Genomic DNA, 13,893 nt, shown 5'->3' with positions numbered 1-13,893 from the left:
TGCATTGATTGTAGTATCAGAGATGTGTAGGACCGGACGCTGCCACTCTGCCTGGCAAACAGCAAGGGTGACATGTATTTCGACACGTTTAACTACAAAAAAAATTCTTCAAAGTGCTGCTTTAAGGGGTTAATTTGTTAAAAGATCAAATAAAAAATTACAGCGCTCTTTATCATAATATTTTAGTGATCTAGTCTTGTCTTGCTTTTTAGAGAAACACCAGTCGCCAAACGAAACCTCTTAAGGTCCAAGTCATGCATTCAGCTATTGTTGCCCACCAGACATTTGGACTAAGAATCCTCGGCTGGCTGGGACAAATTATTGGTTACTCAGGTAAAGTAAGAGTGAATATTTTTTTTAAGAATCTACCATTAGTCTCTCCTTTAGTCGCATTGCTAAAGAACATCTCTGTAAGGTTAGGTCCACACCACATTTTAAAGAGGACCTGTCACCAGAGAGTGTCCAGTTTTTATTTTTTTCCAGAGATATGTGCTTTTTATTTTATTTTTTTTAATTTTATGGTAGTTACCTAGGGGGTGTGGCTCACATGGTAATTATGCATAGCTAAAGACATGCCCCAGAGGATCCTGTGAGCCACTCCCCCTTGTAATGACCATAGAGATCATATATATGATATAAAAATTTGTATATCCAATTGTGTGCAAAACTATATGTAAAATGTAGATGAGGGATGACTTTAGTGTGCTGATGATCCACTTGAGTCAGGAGAGTGATTTACAGGCTCTCCAGGTTTGCTTGGAAAGTTGGAGCCTTGACAAAGTTATCGTCCAGGTTGGGGATTACTTGGATCCCCTTGGTCCGCGGAATAGCCATTACGGCCGCCATGAACTTCATGAAGACCCCGAGGAAAGTGGTCAGCCCAAAGGGAAGGGCCTCGAACAGAAAGAGATCCCGTCGTACTGCAAAGCGAAGAAACCTCTGCTGACCTGCAAAAGAATGTAGAGATAAGTGTCCTGGATAACCACTAAGCAAAGGAATATCTCGAATTCCATGGAGGCTATGAACGAATGAAGATACTCAATTCTAAAATTACGGAAACCATGCTCGTCTGTTCCGAAGCTTGAGATCCAGGATGGGAATGGAGCCATCTTTCTTGGGAACCAAGAACAAATTTTAATAAAACCCCATTGTGGAGGAACGGGGATGCCTAAGTTGAGAAGCCTGAAAAACCCTGAGGAGAGAGGAGGGTCTCTTGGGGGGGGGGGGGCGCGGACCAAAGAAAAAAAAAAAAACTATTTTGGGGTAGAGAAGTTTGTATATATATATATATATATATATATATATATATATATATATATATATATATATATATATATATATATATATATATATATATATATATTTAATTTGCAGCCACACAAAAAAAAGTGTTCCATGTACAGGGTAGAAAACGTCACGAAATCTGCACATGTGAACACATACCACGAATGCACCCGGCCAGGTGAATGTTCCTGTACGTGCTGATGCTCGGTGTTGACTCTCCTCCTTATGTTATATTTTTTCAGATGGGTTAAGACGGATTCTGTGCCAGGTCGGTTTACAAGAAGGTCCAGATGGTGAAAACTCGTCTTTAGTGGACAAGCTAATGCTGTGTGATTCCATTCTCTGGAAAGGTAGCAGTAGTTAGAGAGACGCACAAGATGCGACTTGTATCTGCGTTTCCATTTGCTCTTGCGCCGTCCGCGAACAGATTTCATGCTTTTTTTTTTTTCTAGGTGCAAGAAACTGCTACCATCAGCTCTTCATGAGCAGTTTACTAATGGACCTTAAATACAAGAAGCTTTTTGCTATCCGTTTTGCAAAAGTAAGTGTCTAATTTCCTACCTGCACTTTTTTTTGGGACTATTGTTCATTATTATATCGTATCGATTTGGGCTTCAAAGCCTCCGTCGGCAGATTAAGTGGCGAGAACAGCCCCGCATGCCACTCTGTTATTCCCATGAAACCTGAAGGACCCCATTAGTTACAGCGGGGGTCAGCGGTATATGCGGCGTACAACCCATCCAGGAAAGTGTTGTGGCTCCCTTTATATATAGACTCAGTTAAAGGGGTTGTCCTTTAATGGATAACCCTTTTTTTCAATTGGGCAGGAAGGTAAAAAAAAATTATACTCCTCTCTAGTCAGTGCTGCATCTTCCATCTGCTGTAATTGACATCAAGGGCGCTGTATAAGCGCTGCAGCCAATCTTTTTTCCGCTCAGACAAATAAAACGTGAACGCTGCACACAATCAGCGCACACTGATTGGCTGCAGCGCTCACTTAATACTCTATTTCGGATGTTGATCTTAGCAGACTGGCTGGAGATACAATGCTGACCACAAGGAGGGGGAGTACCAAGTGTTTTTTCATCTCCTTGGACCCATTATTGAGGAGGACAGTATTAAAGGTGCCTGGTAATCAATGAAGGGGCCCTGACACTTGCTCCAGTACCACAGCACCTTCATTTATACCATCAGGACTTATCTGATACTTGGGGTCCGTCTTAAGAGCAGTCCACTGTACCCCTTTAAGATCTGATTTTCTGCAGACGTTTGTTTTCATCTTAGCCTTGTGTTTAATGTTGCTTAGGTCTCTTAACATTCAGTCCAGGAGGAGGCATGATAAGAGGTACAGCAGATAATATAGCAATACGTTTACGGTGATGTAGCAGATGGGCATTTCGAGTCCCATTTAGCCCCTTTAACGTTAAAGCTCTTTAAGATTACCATGAAAGGCCAGTGTGGATTAGAGGTGAATTTCCCCCTTGTTGTTTAGAATTACCAGCAGTTGCAGAAAGATTTTATGGAGGATGATCACGAGCGAGCAGTGTCCGTGGCTGCTTTGTCTGTGCAACTCTTCACTGTACCCACAATGGTGAGTAAATGCCCATTGTTTTTGAACTGATAGATGCCACCCCTTGTCTTTTCTTACCTTCTTCTCACTAGAACTATGAGCGATTGCAGACTGATTATGTCAAAGACGACCACGACAGTGAGTTCTCAATCATTGACCTCTCGGTACAGATAATCACGGTGCCTTCACTTGTAAGTATCTGAGTTACTTTGCGCAGCCAGACACATACCGTCCGTAAACTAGTAAGTATTAACACGTGACATGTAACTCCACAAAACCAACACATGGCAATGTTCATTGTCCCTTTTTTTCACTTGTGTATGTATTTAGGGCATTTTTAACATCATACTGTATGCTCTGTAAACTAAAGGAACTCCTGACGTTCACCTCCAACAGAAGGTCATGACGTGTCCCAGTGTTAATAAACTCAGTGGGATTTGTAGCCTATAGCTAGAGTTGAGCAACACAAAGATGATTTGTATGTCACTGGTCCTGCAGCCATTACAGTAGTCCATGGCCGCTAAACCTGAACCATGCCAATCTCGTCTTACCTACCGGTATTTCCAACGCTTTTTCAGGGCTACCCTTCTTGGGGCCTAATAATCAGAAGAGTTGTTCAGGATGCGGGCAGGTAGGGGGATGTTCGCAGGGCCAAAGATCCTGAGTCCGCAGTCTACCTCCGAGGCCGCAGACTACCTCCTAGGCTGCAGACTACCTCCTAGGCCGCAGACTACCTCCGAGGCCGCAGACTACCTCCGAGGCCGCAGTCTACCTCCGAGGCCGCAGTCTGCCTCCGAGGCCGCAGTCTACCTCCGAGGCCGCAGTCTGCCTCCGAGGCCGCAGTCTGCCTCCGAGGCCGTAGTCTGCCTCCGAAGCCGCAGACTCCCTCCGAGGCCGCAGTCTACCTCCGAGGCCGCAAACTGCCTCCGAGGCCGCAGTCTGCCTCCGAGTCCGCAGTCTACCTCCGAGTCCGCAGACTACCTCCGAGGCCGCAGTCTGCCTCCGAGGCCGCAGACTCCCTCCGAGGCCGCAGACTCCCTCCGAGGCCGCAGACTCCCTCCGAGGCCGCAGACTCCCTCCGAGGCCGCAGACTCCCTCCGAGGCCGCAGACTCCCTCCGAGGCCGCAGACTCCCTCCGAGGCCGCAGACTCCCTCCGAGGCCGCAGACTCCCTCCGAGGCCGCAGACTCCCTCCGAGGCCGCAGACTCCCTCCGAGGCCGCAGACTCCCTCCGAGGCCGCAGACTCCCTCCGAGGCCGCAGTCTGCCTCCGAGGCCGCCGGGCCAAGGTCCTGTGAATCTTTTTGCTCAACTCTACCTATAAGCTTCCACAGTAAAAAACAAAAACAATTGGAAATATTTATCAATACTAATTCTTAAACCAGGAGCAGATTTCTGGCATCTTATTTGGAATTGTGGTATAATACGAAGATACTGGAGTGAAGTGATAATTAAATTGGAACGGATAATTGGGATACCTATTGAGTGTGTCCCAGAGATATGCATCTTGGGTATTGTGGATGAAGAATTGTGGTCGCATTATGATAGGATATTTCCCCGGGAGGTTATATTTATTGCTAGGAAAGCAATAGCACTAAGGTGGATGGGGGGGAAGCCTCCCACTATCAACCAGTGGAAAAAATGAGTTAATAATATAATACTGTATGAGAATATATTATATAGAAATAGAGGATGTCCCCAGAAGTTTCTCAGGATTTGGGAGAGATGGTGTGACTCACCCTTAACGCATTTATCCTCTAATGCCATGACTTCGTCAATTTCACATTACGAGCCCTGACGTGTGTTCCTTCAAACAAGTGACTGTGATATATGATATGCATAGACTAAAAGAGTGTACTTTTGATATGGCCCGAACTGGTACGTGTTCTAAATTTTGATAAGAAACTAGCTAATTTAGGTAAGAGTTGCAATGCTTCATGACGGAACTCGTTCTAATACACTATGTTCCAACCTGTCCGTTTTTCTGTATTTGTTCACTCTATTGTTGAGAGTGTGATGTTGCGTTCATTTTGTTGTATTGAATGGATAAAGGTAAATGAATCATTCGGACATTATACTATGATATTATATGCTTGTAAGTTTTATCCTGTGTAATCTTTAAAAAAAAAGAGTTTAAAAAAAAAAACAACAACTAATTCTTAGACCGCACAGACGTCGAAAGAGCAGAGGCTTCTCTTCCTCTCTGCTCTGTTGATGGGGCGTGACTGCCGGTGTCATGCTGAACATAGCCTTAATTGCTATAATGAATGCACCTTTATTACTAGTATTATTGAGTTAGTCAACAGACAAGTGATTAGTATGATTACAGACAAGTATATTTTCTCCTTCGGCACTGTTTTGTCGTCCGTGCAGCCCCCACTGCTCCACCACTGTCTAGCGGATGAAGCAAGGAGGCGGACGATTCCTTCCCATCTCCCTATGAAAGGGAGAGTGGATTGAGGGTTTTTTATCTTTATCCCTTCATCGTCCAAAAAATCACCAACGACAGCAGCTGCGCAATGGAGGTACCTGCACTACAGCGAAGGTACCTGCAACATTGTCCGAAGGACATCTCCAGCCAAGCGCTGAGAAGGGGGGACTCTGAGCAGTCCGGGCACAGGCAGCAGACTTTTCCTGGCAGGGGGGGGGTGTTCCGTTTTTGGTGCCCGGATATAAATTTAGTCCCCATCTTTGGCCTTGTATAGGCTGAAGCTCCGCCCCCAATGTGACGCATTTTGGTCCCGCCTATTTTTCCGGCACTTCTAGTTCTGAACGAGAGTTGTCCATGAAATCTCGTCTGCCATCTTCCTACACCATGTCGCAAGCTGACAGGGCCTCCGGATGCTCAGGAAGACTCCTGATTGCCCGGATAGCGACGCGGAGTGTGATTCTCGTGGCTGGGACACAGGACCTGGGTAAGGAGCACTGCCATTAGCTCTCTCTCTCTCCCTTTCAGTATCCTATCCTCTGTGGGAACCCTGATTAAGGGGGCACATAGGAGTACATCAAGTCCCATAAGACTCTTGCAGTCTTTTTCACTTCATGTAACTCCTGCCAGTCTGCTTTCCAAAAGCTCAAGAGTTCGCCGCTCTGCAAAGCCTGTGGCCCCAAATGCGCTCAGGAGCCCCCCGCTGACACTGAGCCCAGTGTCCTTAGTCCTCCTGAGTGGCTCTTATCTCTGTCGCAATCAATGACTTCTCTAGCCAAAGCGCTTGAATTCTTCAGTGTTCCTGCTGGGGATCGTGGCATTCGTACGTCTGACGCAGAGGGACCCTCCCCTACACGGGAACAGTCGACTAGCAGGTGCCGCACAAAATCTAGAAACGTACAAGCGTCTAGGAAAACTCGATTCTGAGTATGAATATGACGTCTCCTTAGATCCGGGTTCGCCAGACTTTGAGGACGGTGGATTCTCTGATTGAGCCCGTCAACCAAACTCTGACGTTTGATGAAGACTCCGGCTCTGTGCCTAATCATACTGTGTACTTCAAAATATCTAAGCGTCCTCCTAGAACATTCGCCATTCACCCAGAGTTTTGGGATATAGTTAATCGGCACAGGGAGCGACCGGATAAGTGCTTTACAGGACAAAAACCGCTTGAGGCAAAGTACCCTTTCTCAGCCGATTTGAGAAAAGATTAGCCCGAGTCCCCTGTAGTAAACCCGCCAGTCTCTCGCCTGGCATCCAAAACCCTTCTATCCCTGCTGGACAGAAATCCCACAGACCGCCAGATCTGTCTTCGAGGTCTCAGGTGCGGCTCTATGTCCTTCCATCGCTGAAGCGTGGGTTACTAAAGCAATGGTTTCCTGGTCGGAGGCCTTGGCTAATTCCATTCAGAGCAGAAGTCTTCCTCCGGAGGTAGCGCAGCTGTCTAGCCAAATTTCTCAGGCAGGAGATTACCAGGTACACGCCAACTGTGCGGCTCTATCGGCGGCAAAAGCCATCACGATCAGAAGATCTTTATGGCTCTGACAATGGAAGGCGGATTCTGCGTCAAAAAAGTCTCTGACATCTCTTCCTTACCAGAGTGGGTGTTTGTTCGGAGAGAATCTGGATCAGCTTATCTTCGGATGCCAGAGCAAGTTTCTTCCCCAGCAGAGGCTTAGGCGTCCTTTTCAGCGTCCACAACAAATCCGTTTCCGATCCTTTCGCAACAATCCGGTTTGGTCCACTACCACTACCTCTTCAGGATCAGGACGCTCTTCACGAAGGAACAGAGTACCCCAGACATCCTATAGGTCCAATCAGCAATGGAAAGGTCGGCTCAAACAGTCTGGATCTAAGGGATCTAGGTCCCAGAGCTTTTCCGCCCAATGACTCATGGGGTTATCTGGTCGACACCAGCAGAGTAGGCGGTCGCCTACTTCTGTTTCACCAGGCCTGGCTCTCAGTCGTTCACGACGAATGGGTCAGAGACCTGGTGTCTTCCGGATACAAAATCGATTTATCTTCGCTTCGCCAGGCTCATTTCTTTCCTTCCCGACCTCCAGCATCAAGAGCAAGGGCAAAGGCTCATTCCCGAGCCATAGACTCTTTGCGCCGCAATGTCGTCATTGTCACGGTTCCGGAAAACAAAAGGTTCAAGGGATTCTACTCCAACCTGTTCGTTGTCCCCAAAAAGGATGGAAAAGTGAGACCCATACTAAACCTCAAGCTTCTAAACAAGTTTGTCAAGGTCCGTCATTTCCGCATGGAGTCTCTGCGTTCAGTCATCACCTCAATGGAAAAAGGGGAGTTTCTAGCATCCATCGATATTTGAGATGCTTATCTGCTGCTCCGGATTTTTCCTCCCCACCAAAAGTTCCTGCGTTTCGCCATTCGCGACCAGCACTTTGAATTCACGGCTTTACCCTTCGGCCTCGCTACTGCTCCTAGGGTGTTCACAAAGGTCATGGCGGCCGTCATGTCCATCTTGCACTCTTGGGGCGTGGTCGTCCTACCCTATCTGGACGACCTCCTTGTCAAGATTCCGCGGAGTCTGTTCATATCACTTGCGATACTCTTTCTCGTCTGGGTTAGCTGATAAACTTAGCCAAGTCTTCCCCATTCCAGCCCAGCAGATATCCTTTCTAGGCATGACCCTGGACTCCTCCCGAGGGTTGGTGATTCTCCCTCAAGACAAGGTCCTAGCCCTTCAGCAAGGAGCCCGCACACTTTCTCAGTCATCCCCTCATTCCATCCGCTTTGCGATGAGGGTACTGGGGAAAATGGCAGCAATCAAAGGGGTTCCTTTTGCACAGATGCACCTCCGTCCCCTACAGCATCCTCTTCTAGCAGCTTGGGACAGGAACCCTTTCTCCCTCAACTGCCGCCTATCCCCACGGGTCAGGCAGACTCTCAGATGGTGAACATTGAGTTCTTCCCTCAACTAGGGGCAGTCCTTTCTCCCGGTTCAATGGCTAGTGGTGACTACCAATGCCAGTCTTCTGGGCAGGGCAGCAGTTTTTCGTCACCACACCGCTCAGGGCTGCTGGTCTTCTCCGGATCAGGGACAGGGCCTGCTGTAAGGGACAACATTTTCTGTACCATGTTACTGAATATTTCGGCATTGTCTAAGGAAAAGGAAGTTTGCATCTCTGAACGTCTGTTATTCATTATTGGTAATTCTACCCTTGAAAATGGACTATTTCTTCCTGTCCCAGGCTCGGATGTTGATCACAGAAGAAAACCTGATGACTACAATAATAAAGACGTTCATGGATCATTTAAGGCATCGGGATATCCAGGGCAGATTTCAGTTTGAGAGATACACAGCAGTGCAAGCTTTCAAGTTCCGGAGAGTTCAAAGTCTTATTCTGGATCTGAAGTAAGTTCCTCTCAAAAGTCGCATTATATTAAAATGAGCAATTGTTTTGCATCCATCTAGAATTCCTTATGGGTCCATCCACCCAGACTGACAGCTGCAGCTTGTACTAAGCAGTGTCAGATCTCAGCAGGGAGGAGGGACCCTGAGGAGCTGTCATTCAGGCTAGGCGGGCAGAAATTGACTTAAAAGGATCCATTCTGACAAGTAAGTACATCTGTCTCATCAGGCCTAAGCTATTTAATAACATACACAGTTAATATACTGGTGACTGGCAAAATACTATACTGGTGAAAGCCAATGCAGAATATCGAATAATCAGTCTTTAAAAAGCATCAAAATTATCATGAACTTGCCGGGAGATAAATTTGGGGTGTATTTAGACAGTTTTTATGTTTATCTCTTTGTTGGCATACTTTGCTTCCTTCTTTTTGTCTCTTGTGGTGCACCATTTACCCCTCCTCATAGCGATTCACCCTTGAATGTTTCTAAGGCACATAAGAAATATGTTTAAAGCTTCATGTGCAGAAAAAAATGCACCAAATGTAACTCCAGGAAACTTCGGAAGTTTTTTTTAAAAAAAAAAAGATTTTGGTAAATAGAATAAGGAGAATTTCCTGATATAATGTAATGATCTTAATCCATTTCCTCGCCTACCAGAGTGATATCTACTGGTGAGGGAGGGATTCCCAGCGAGAACTACATATCATGCGAATTTCCAGTAAAGAACAGACAACACACTTATTGTGGCATTTTTTTAGGTGCTTGCAAAAATAAATAATAATTAAAAAAAGACACGAATTTCATATGTTTATTTATGCATTTTATTGTTCCCATACAAAAGTAATAAACACATGAAAAAAAATGCCATGTGTGCTGCACTGGAGAAGAAATGCCAAAAGCGCTAAAAACAGAAAAGCATTGAAAAAAGGCAACCAAAAAATGCAGTTTTGTAGTGCATGTAATTCTTTAGTGATTGAGCCTTTTTTTTTTTGTTTTGTTTTTTACATAAAGTAGCAGCATTTTTTTTCTACAAGTGCTACTTGTGAATGCATCTGTAGTCGGGCAATCAGTAAAGGGAAAACTGCCGTTCAAAAACAGTTGGATTTTTTTATTTTTGTTTAGTGCTCGTTTTGTTTACCAGCCACCATTGCAAGTCTAGCAGCGGTGGCCGAATGTATGCAGCGCTGACAAGTGCTTTCCAATAGAGCTTGTAAGTGCTGCTCATAGCTGGCTGGATCGCAGGAGTGCCCTGTTAGCTCACAGCCCTGCCAGCTTCAGTTCCCCTCTGACTCTGCTTGCAATATCTGAGTGTATACGAATCTTGCCAATTTGAACTGCAAGACAAGCAGGAGGCAAGGGAGCAGCGCACTCCTGCAGAAGTTGAGACGCAAACACCCCCCAATAACCCCCACCCCCCCACTTCCCTCCCCAAACTTTCTGCATTGTAATAGAATTTTCAATAAATCCCTTGCTCTCTGCGGATAATGAGTCTCCGTCTACCCGTCACGTGATCGATCGCATTTGTGACCCGCCAAATCAAATGGCTTCTGAGAGACAAGTTACATTAAAAAGGCATGAGAGTGTTCAATACATGTGATTATAGGAAACTGATATTTCTCTATCGCCTTTCATTGGGGGACACAGGAACCATGGGTGTATGCTGCTGCCACTAGGAGGCTGACACTATGCAAATAAAAAAGTTAGCTCCTCCTCTGCAGTGTACACCCCACCGACAGGAAGTAGGATATTCAGTTTAGCTTAGTGTCAGTAGGAGGTGGACACGGGTCTTTCATTAGACCCTTATCTACCTCAATGTGCGTCGTTTCTTTTCAGATTTTTCCGGAGGGATACAGGGTGAGCAGTCACACCTGTAGTCCCACAATGCGGACTATGAGTACGGCGTGTACTGCCACCCCGTATCCTCATAGATCCCTCTCCAGGACCAAGATCCTAGCACACAAGCGTGCTTAGAAGTCCGGTCCTGGCTCCGTCCCCCACCCACTCGCCCACCAGAGCCTGTCGGTTGGAGGAGACGAGGACGTCCATCACAGCTCCGTGGACGTCTCAATCCCTTCAGGTTAGTAACTGCGTGGGATGTTTAGGTGAGTATTTCCCCTAAATTTCCAGATCTTCCCCTTACTCTCTCACAGTGTGGGGGAGTAGTAGTTCCTAAATACGCTGCACTATCTTCTATGGCGGCGCTGATTTTATTTTAAAAAGGGATCCTAGGGGCACCAAGACGAGCAGTGGCTCTGCACTATGGGCTATCCCCTTCATCGGGCCGCAGTGCCCTCCCTGCGGCCGCACTGCGCATCGGCCGCAATGTCACTTTTCTGGCGACTCCGGCACCCCCCCTGCGGGCTTCGGCGCCGTGATCCCCTTTCCGGTGGCGGCGGCCTCTAATTTGGGTCCCGGCTTCAGCCGGGGCCTACTTCGGCGCCGCGTCCCGTTCTCCCTGCGGTCCTGGCAGGCTGCCGCGCTGCTCTGCGGCGCACTGTTCCGGGGCCGCGGCCTCTTTTCCAGCGGCACCGGCCTCTAATTTAGGTCCCGGCTTCCGCCGGGGCCTACTTCCGGTACTGCGCTCCTCCACTTCCGCTTTCTTCGGGCGGGCTTTCTCCCGCCCGACAAACTGTGCCCTGCAATCTCCGCCCACCGGCGCCATCTGGGCTGTCTCCGCCCCTTCCTTTACGTCGCTGCTGAGCACAGGGCAGGAGATTCCAACCTGCCCGCATTTTCACCTGGGGGCACAGCATATCATCTGCGCGGATTGCACCAGAGGCCGCAGGGCAGCAGCTCCATCTTTCTGTTCCACTGCTGTTCTTCAGGCCTGCAGTAAGCTCCGGACAAGAGTGCCCCAGATGTGTCTACCTGTTCTCCTAGGGGCTATCCTTCCTGAGGAGCATCTTCCAAGCCGTGCAGCCTTCCATCTGGACACAGCAGCGCCTGCCGTGAGTACCTCTGCACCGCAGTTTGACTCAAACCCCTAATCTTCTGACATTTCCCTCAGGGGCCCGTTCAGTCTAATTTTAAGGGAGGTCGCCCCCGGCCTCCTACCTTTTCCTGCGTCTTAGTGAAACACTTTCAGGGTTCGCCTTGTAACCACAAGCTGCCCTCAGGCAGGCCTGCAGCAACCCACATTTTGTTCCCCCCTGCTGCTCCGCCTCAAAGCGAAGTCCCCACCCTAGGCTGGGCCTCCCCTCTGTCTCTATCAGTAGCGGATCTCACACGGGTGTCCCAGACCCTTGTGTCCGTGCTCGATCGGTTGCCCCTGCAGCCTTCCGTAGTAGCCAGCGGGTCGCAAGAAGCTCTGTTCGAGTCTTCCAATACAGGCCGCGAAAGATTCAGACGGGAACGCCAGTCTGAGTTCTCTTCTCGGTCCATCTCGCCCCACGGTCCTTCTCTGTGGTCGAGTTCCCCCTTATCCTCCCCCCGGAGTCAGGCGAGGCTTTCTCTGATGTGCCTTCGGAGGATATTTTGGGGCCTGAGTCGAACCATATCTTAACATGAGGGATATGGTTCAAAGCCTCATTGGAGCGTACAATCTGACCTGTGGCAACAAAGATTCCTCTACGAAACCCGCAGATCAGGCGGTTTCGTTTAGATGGTCTAAACTACCTCCCAAGGGATTCGCTCCTCATCCTGAATCGAGGAGCTTCTGGCCAGAGAAAGAGCGAATTCGACCAGACGTTCTCAAAGAGGAAAGCGTCTTGGAGTCTCATATCTCTTTCCTCCGGATCTCATCGCCAACCGGAATGAGAGGCGATGGAGAACGACCTCTCCCCCTGTGGATCCGCCAGCTGCTAGACTTGCCACCAACACAGTCCTCACGCTGTCCGGTGGGGCGACTCTGACAGATTCCATCGATACGATCATGGAATCCTTTGTAAATTCGGCTCTCGAACCTGCCGCATCATCCCTATGCCCGGTTTTCGCTTGCACTTGGGTTTCTAAGTCGGTATCCGAAGGGGCTAAAACAACCCCGTTGGGGCATTCAAGCCGGAGCTCCACCCGACTGGCTGGCGGAAGTTACCACCCAGATTACTCTCGCCGGGGAATAATTTGTTCTCTGGACGTCGCGTCTTCTGCCGCTCAGACACCCAGTAATGTTGTTGCCAGCCATCGTTCTGTTTGGCTCAAGAGTCATCAAAGAAGTCCCTTACGAGCCTGCCTTTTCCAAGGATCACGTCTTTTCGGTTCCAAGCTGGACCAAATTATTAAGGACGCCACTGGCGGCACCAGTTCTCTTCTTAGGCGGCAACTTCGAACAGAGGCCACAGGCACGTTAAGAGAAGAAGGTATTCTTCGACTCACTCCTTCCTGGCGTTCCCGCTACTCCTAAGGTGGTTTCTCCAGGTCCAGGACTGGAAGTTCCACCTAGGCATGACCCACGACTAGACTCTAGCCCGTTTCTCCTGTTCCTCAGGGACGTCTGGGTCTCCTCAGTAGAGGACGCATGGGCCAGGGCACTTGTATCCTCTAGATACAAAATCTTTATTTCACGGCCCTGGGATCGTTTTCTTCGAATCCCAACCTCCAAGACCCCGCTCTAGTCCCGGGTTTCTTTACAGCCATTGTTTCCCTCCTTAGATCCGGGGTAATCGTTCCCGTCCCAGAACAGGAACGGTTCAACGGTTCACAGGCTTCTCTTCGAAGCTTTTTGTACTGACAGAGGACGACAAGGTTCGTCCCAGCCCGGATCTCAATTTGCTGAACAGGAGGTTTCGTCGGAGACACTTCAGGATGATATTCCCTCGTTCAGTAATCGCTTCCATGGAGGCTCAGGAATTTCGGTTTCAGGCTCCCGAAAGTCTATCCATCTTTCCCGACACTCTAGCCGTTGCGGGTGGCTCGTCAACAGGAAGAAGTTCCGTCTTGTTCAGCGCCTCGTATCTCCGGGCATGTTCTTCGACACTTGTCGGACCAGAATCTTCCTTCCCGAAGACAGGATATCCCTCCTTTGTCAGGAAGTTCGCTTGCTCCAGGGTTTTCGGCTCCCCTCCTTTCTGATGGGCCTTAAAGGTCCTAAGGAGGTTGGTTGCAACATCGGAAGCAATTTTCCCTTCGCCAGTTACATTCAAGACTTCTTCAGCAGGCTATTCTATCACAGGGGGACAGGTCTGTCTTCTCCCTGCATTGTCCGATCCGGCTTTCTCCCGGGTCAAACGGTTCCTCGACTGGTGGCCGAGGTCACTTCTCTTATCCCAGTTCCCTGGCAGGTGGTGACGATGGACGCC

At 48.5% G+C, this 13,893-nt stretch overlaps 1 protein-coding gene across 7 annotated transcripts in view; it reads left to right on the top strand.

The window, feature by feature from the left end:
* Positions 1-13,893, top strand: part of UBR2 (ubiquitin protein ligase E3 component n-recognin 2) — a 143,151-nt gene that overhangs the window by 23,600 nt on the left and 105,658 nt on the right. For 2 of the 7 annotated variants that reach the window (XM_069768571.1, XM_069768574.1), the window contains exons 8-13: positions 213-333; positions 1,527-1,634; positions 1,737-1,825; positions 2,777-2,875; positions 2,947-3,045; positions 8,496-8,659. In XM_069768571.1, the coding sequence (XP_069624672.1) occupies positions 213-333; positions 1,527-1,634; positions 1,737-1,825; positions 2,777-2,875; positions 2,947-3,045; positions 8,496-8,659 (680 nt within the window). Of the gene's footprint in view, positions 1-212; positions 334-1,526; positions 1,635-1,736; positions 1,826-2,776; positions 2,876-2,946; positions 3,539-3,576; positions 4,973-8,495; positions 8,660-13,893 lie in introns of those variants that run through there. The other 5 variants (XM_069768573.1, XM_069768577.1, XM_069768572.1 and 2 more) reach the window with 3 other exon arrangements.

The sequence above is a fragment of the Ranitomeya imitator genome, chromosome 5 (assembly GCF_032444005.1).
Source record: "Ranitomeya imitator isolate aRanImi1 chromosome 5, aRanImi1.pri, whole genome shotgun sequence".
NCBI lineage: Eukaryota > Metazoa > Chordata > Amphibia > Anura > Dendrobatidae > Ranitomeya > Ranitomeya imitator.
The sequence above is the reverse complement of the archived record's forward strand: the minus strand, read 5'-3'. Positions and strand labels throughout refer to the sequence as shown.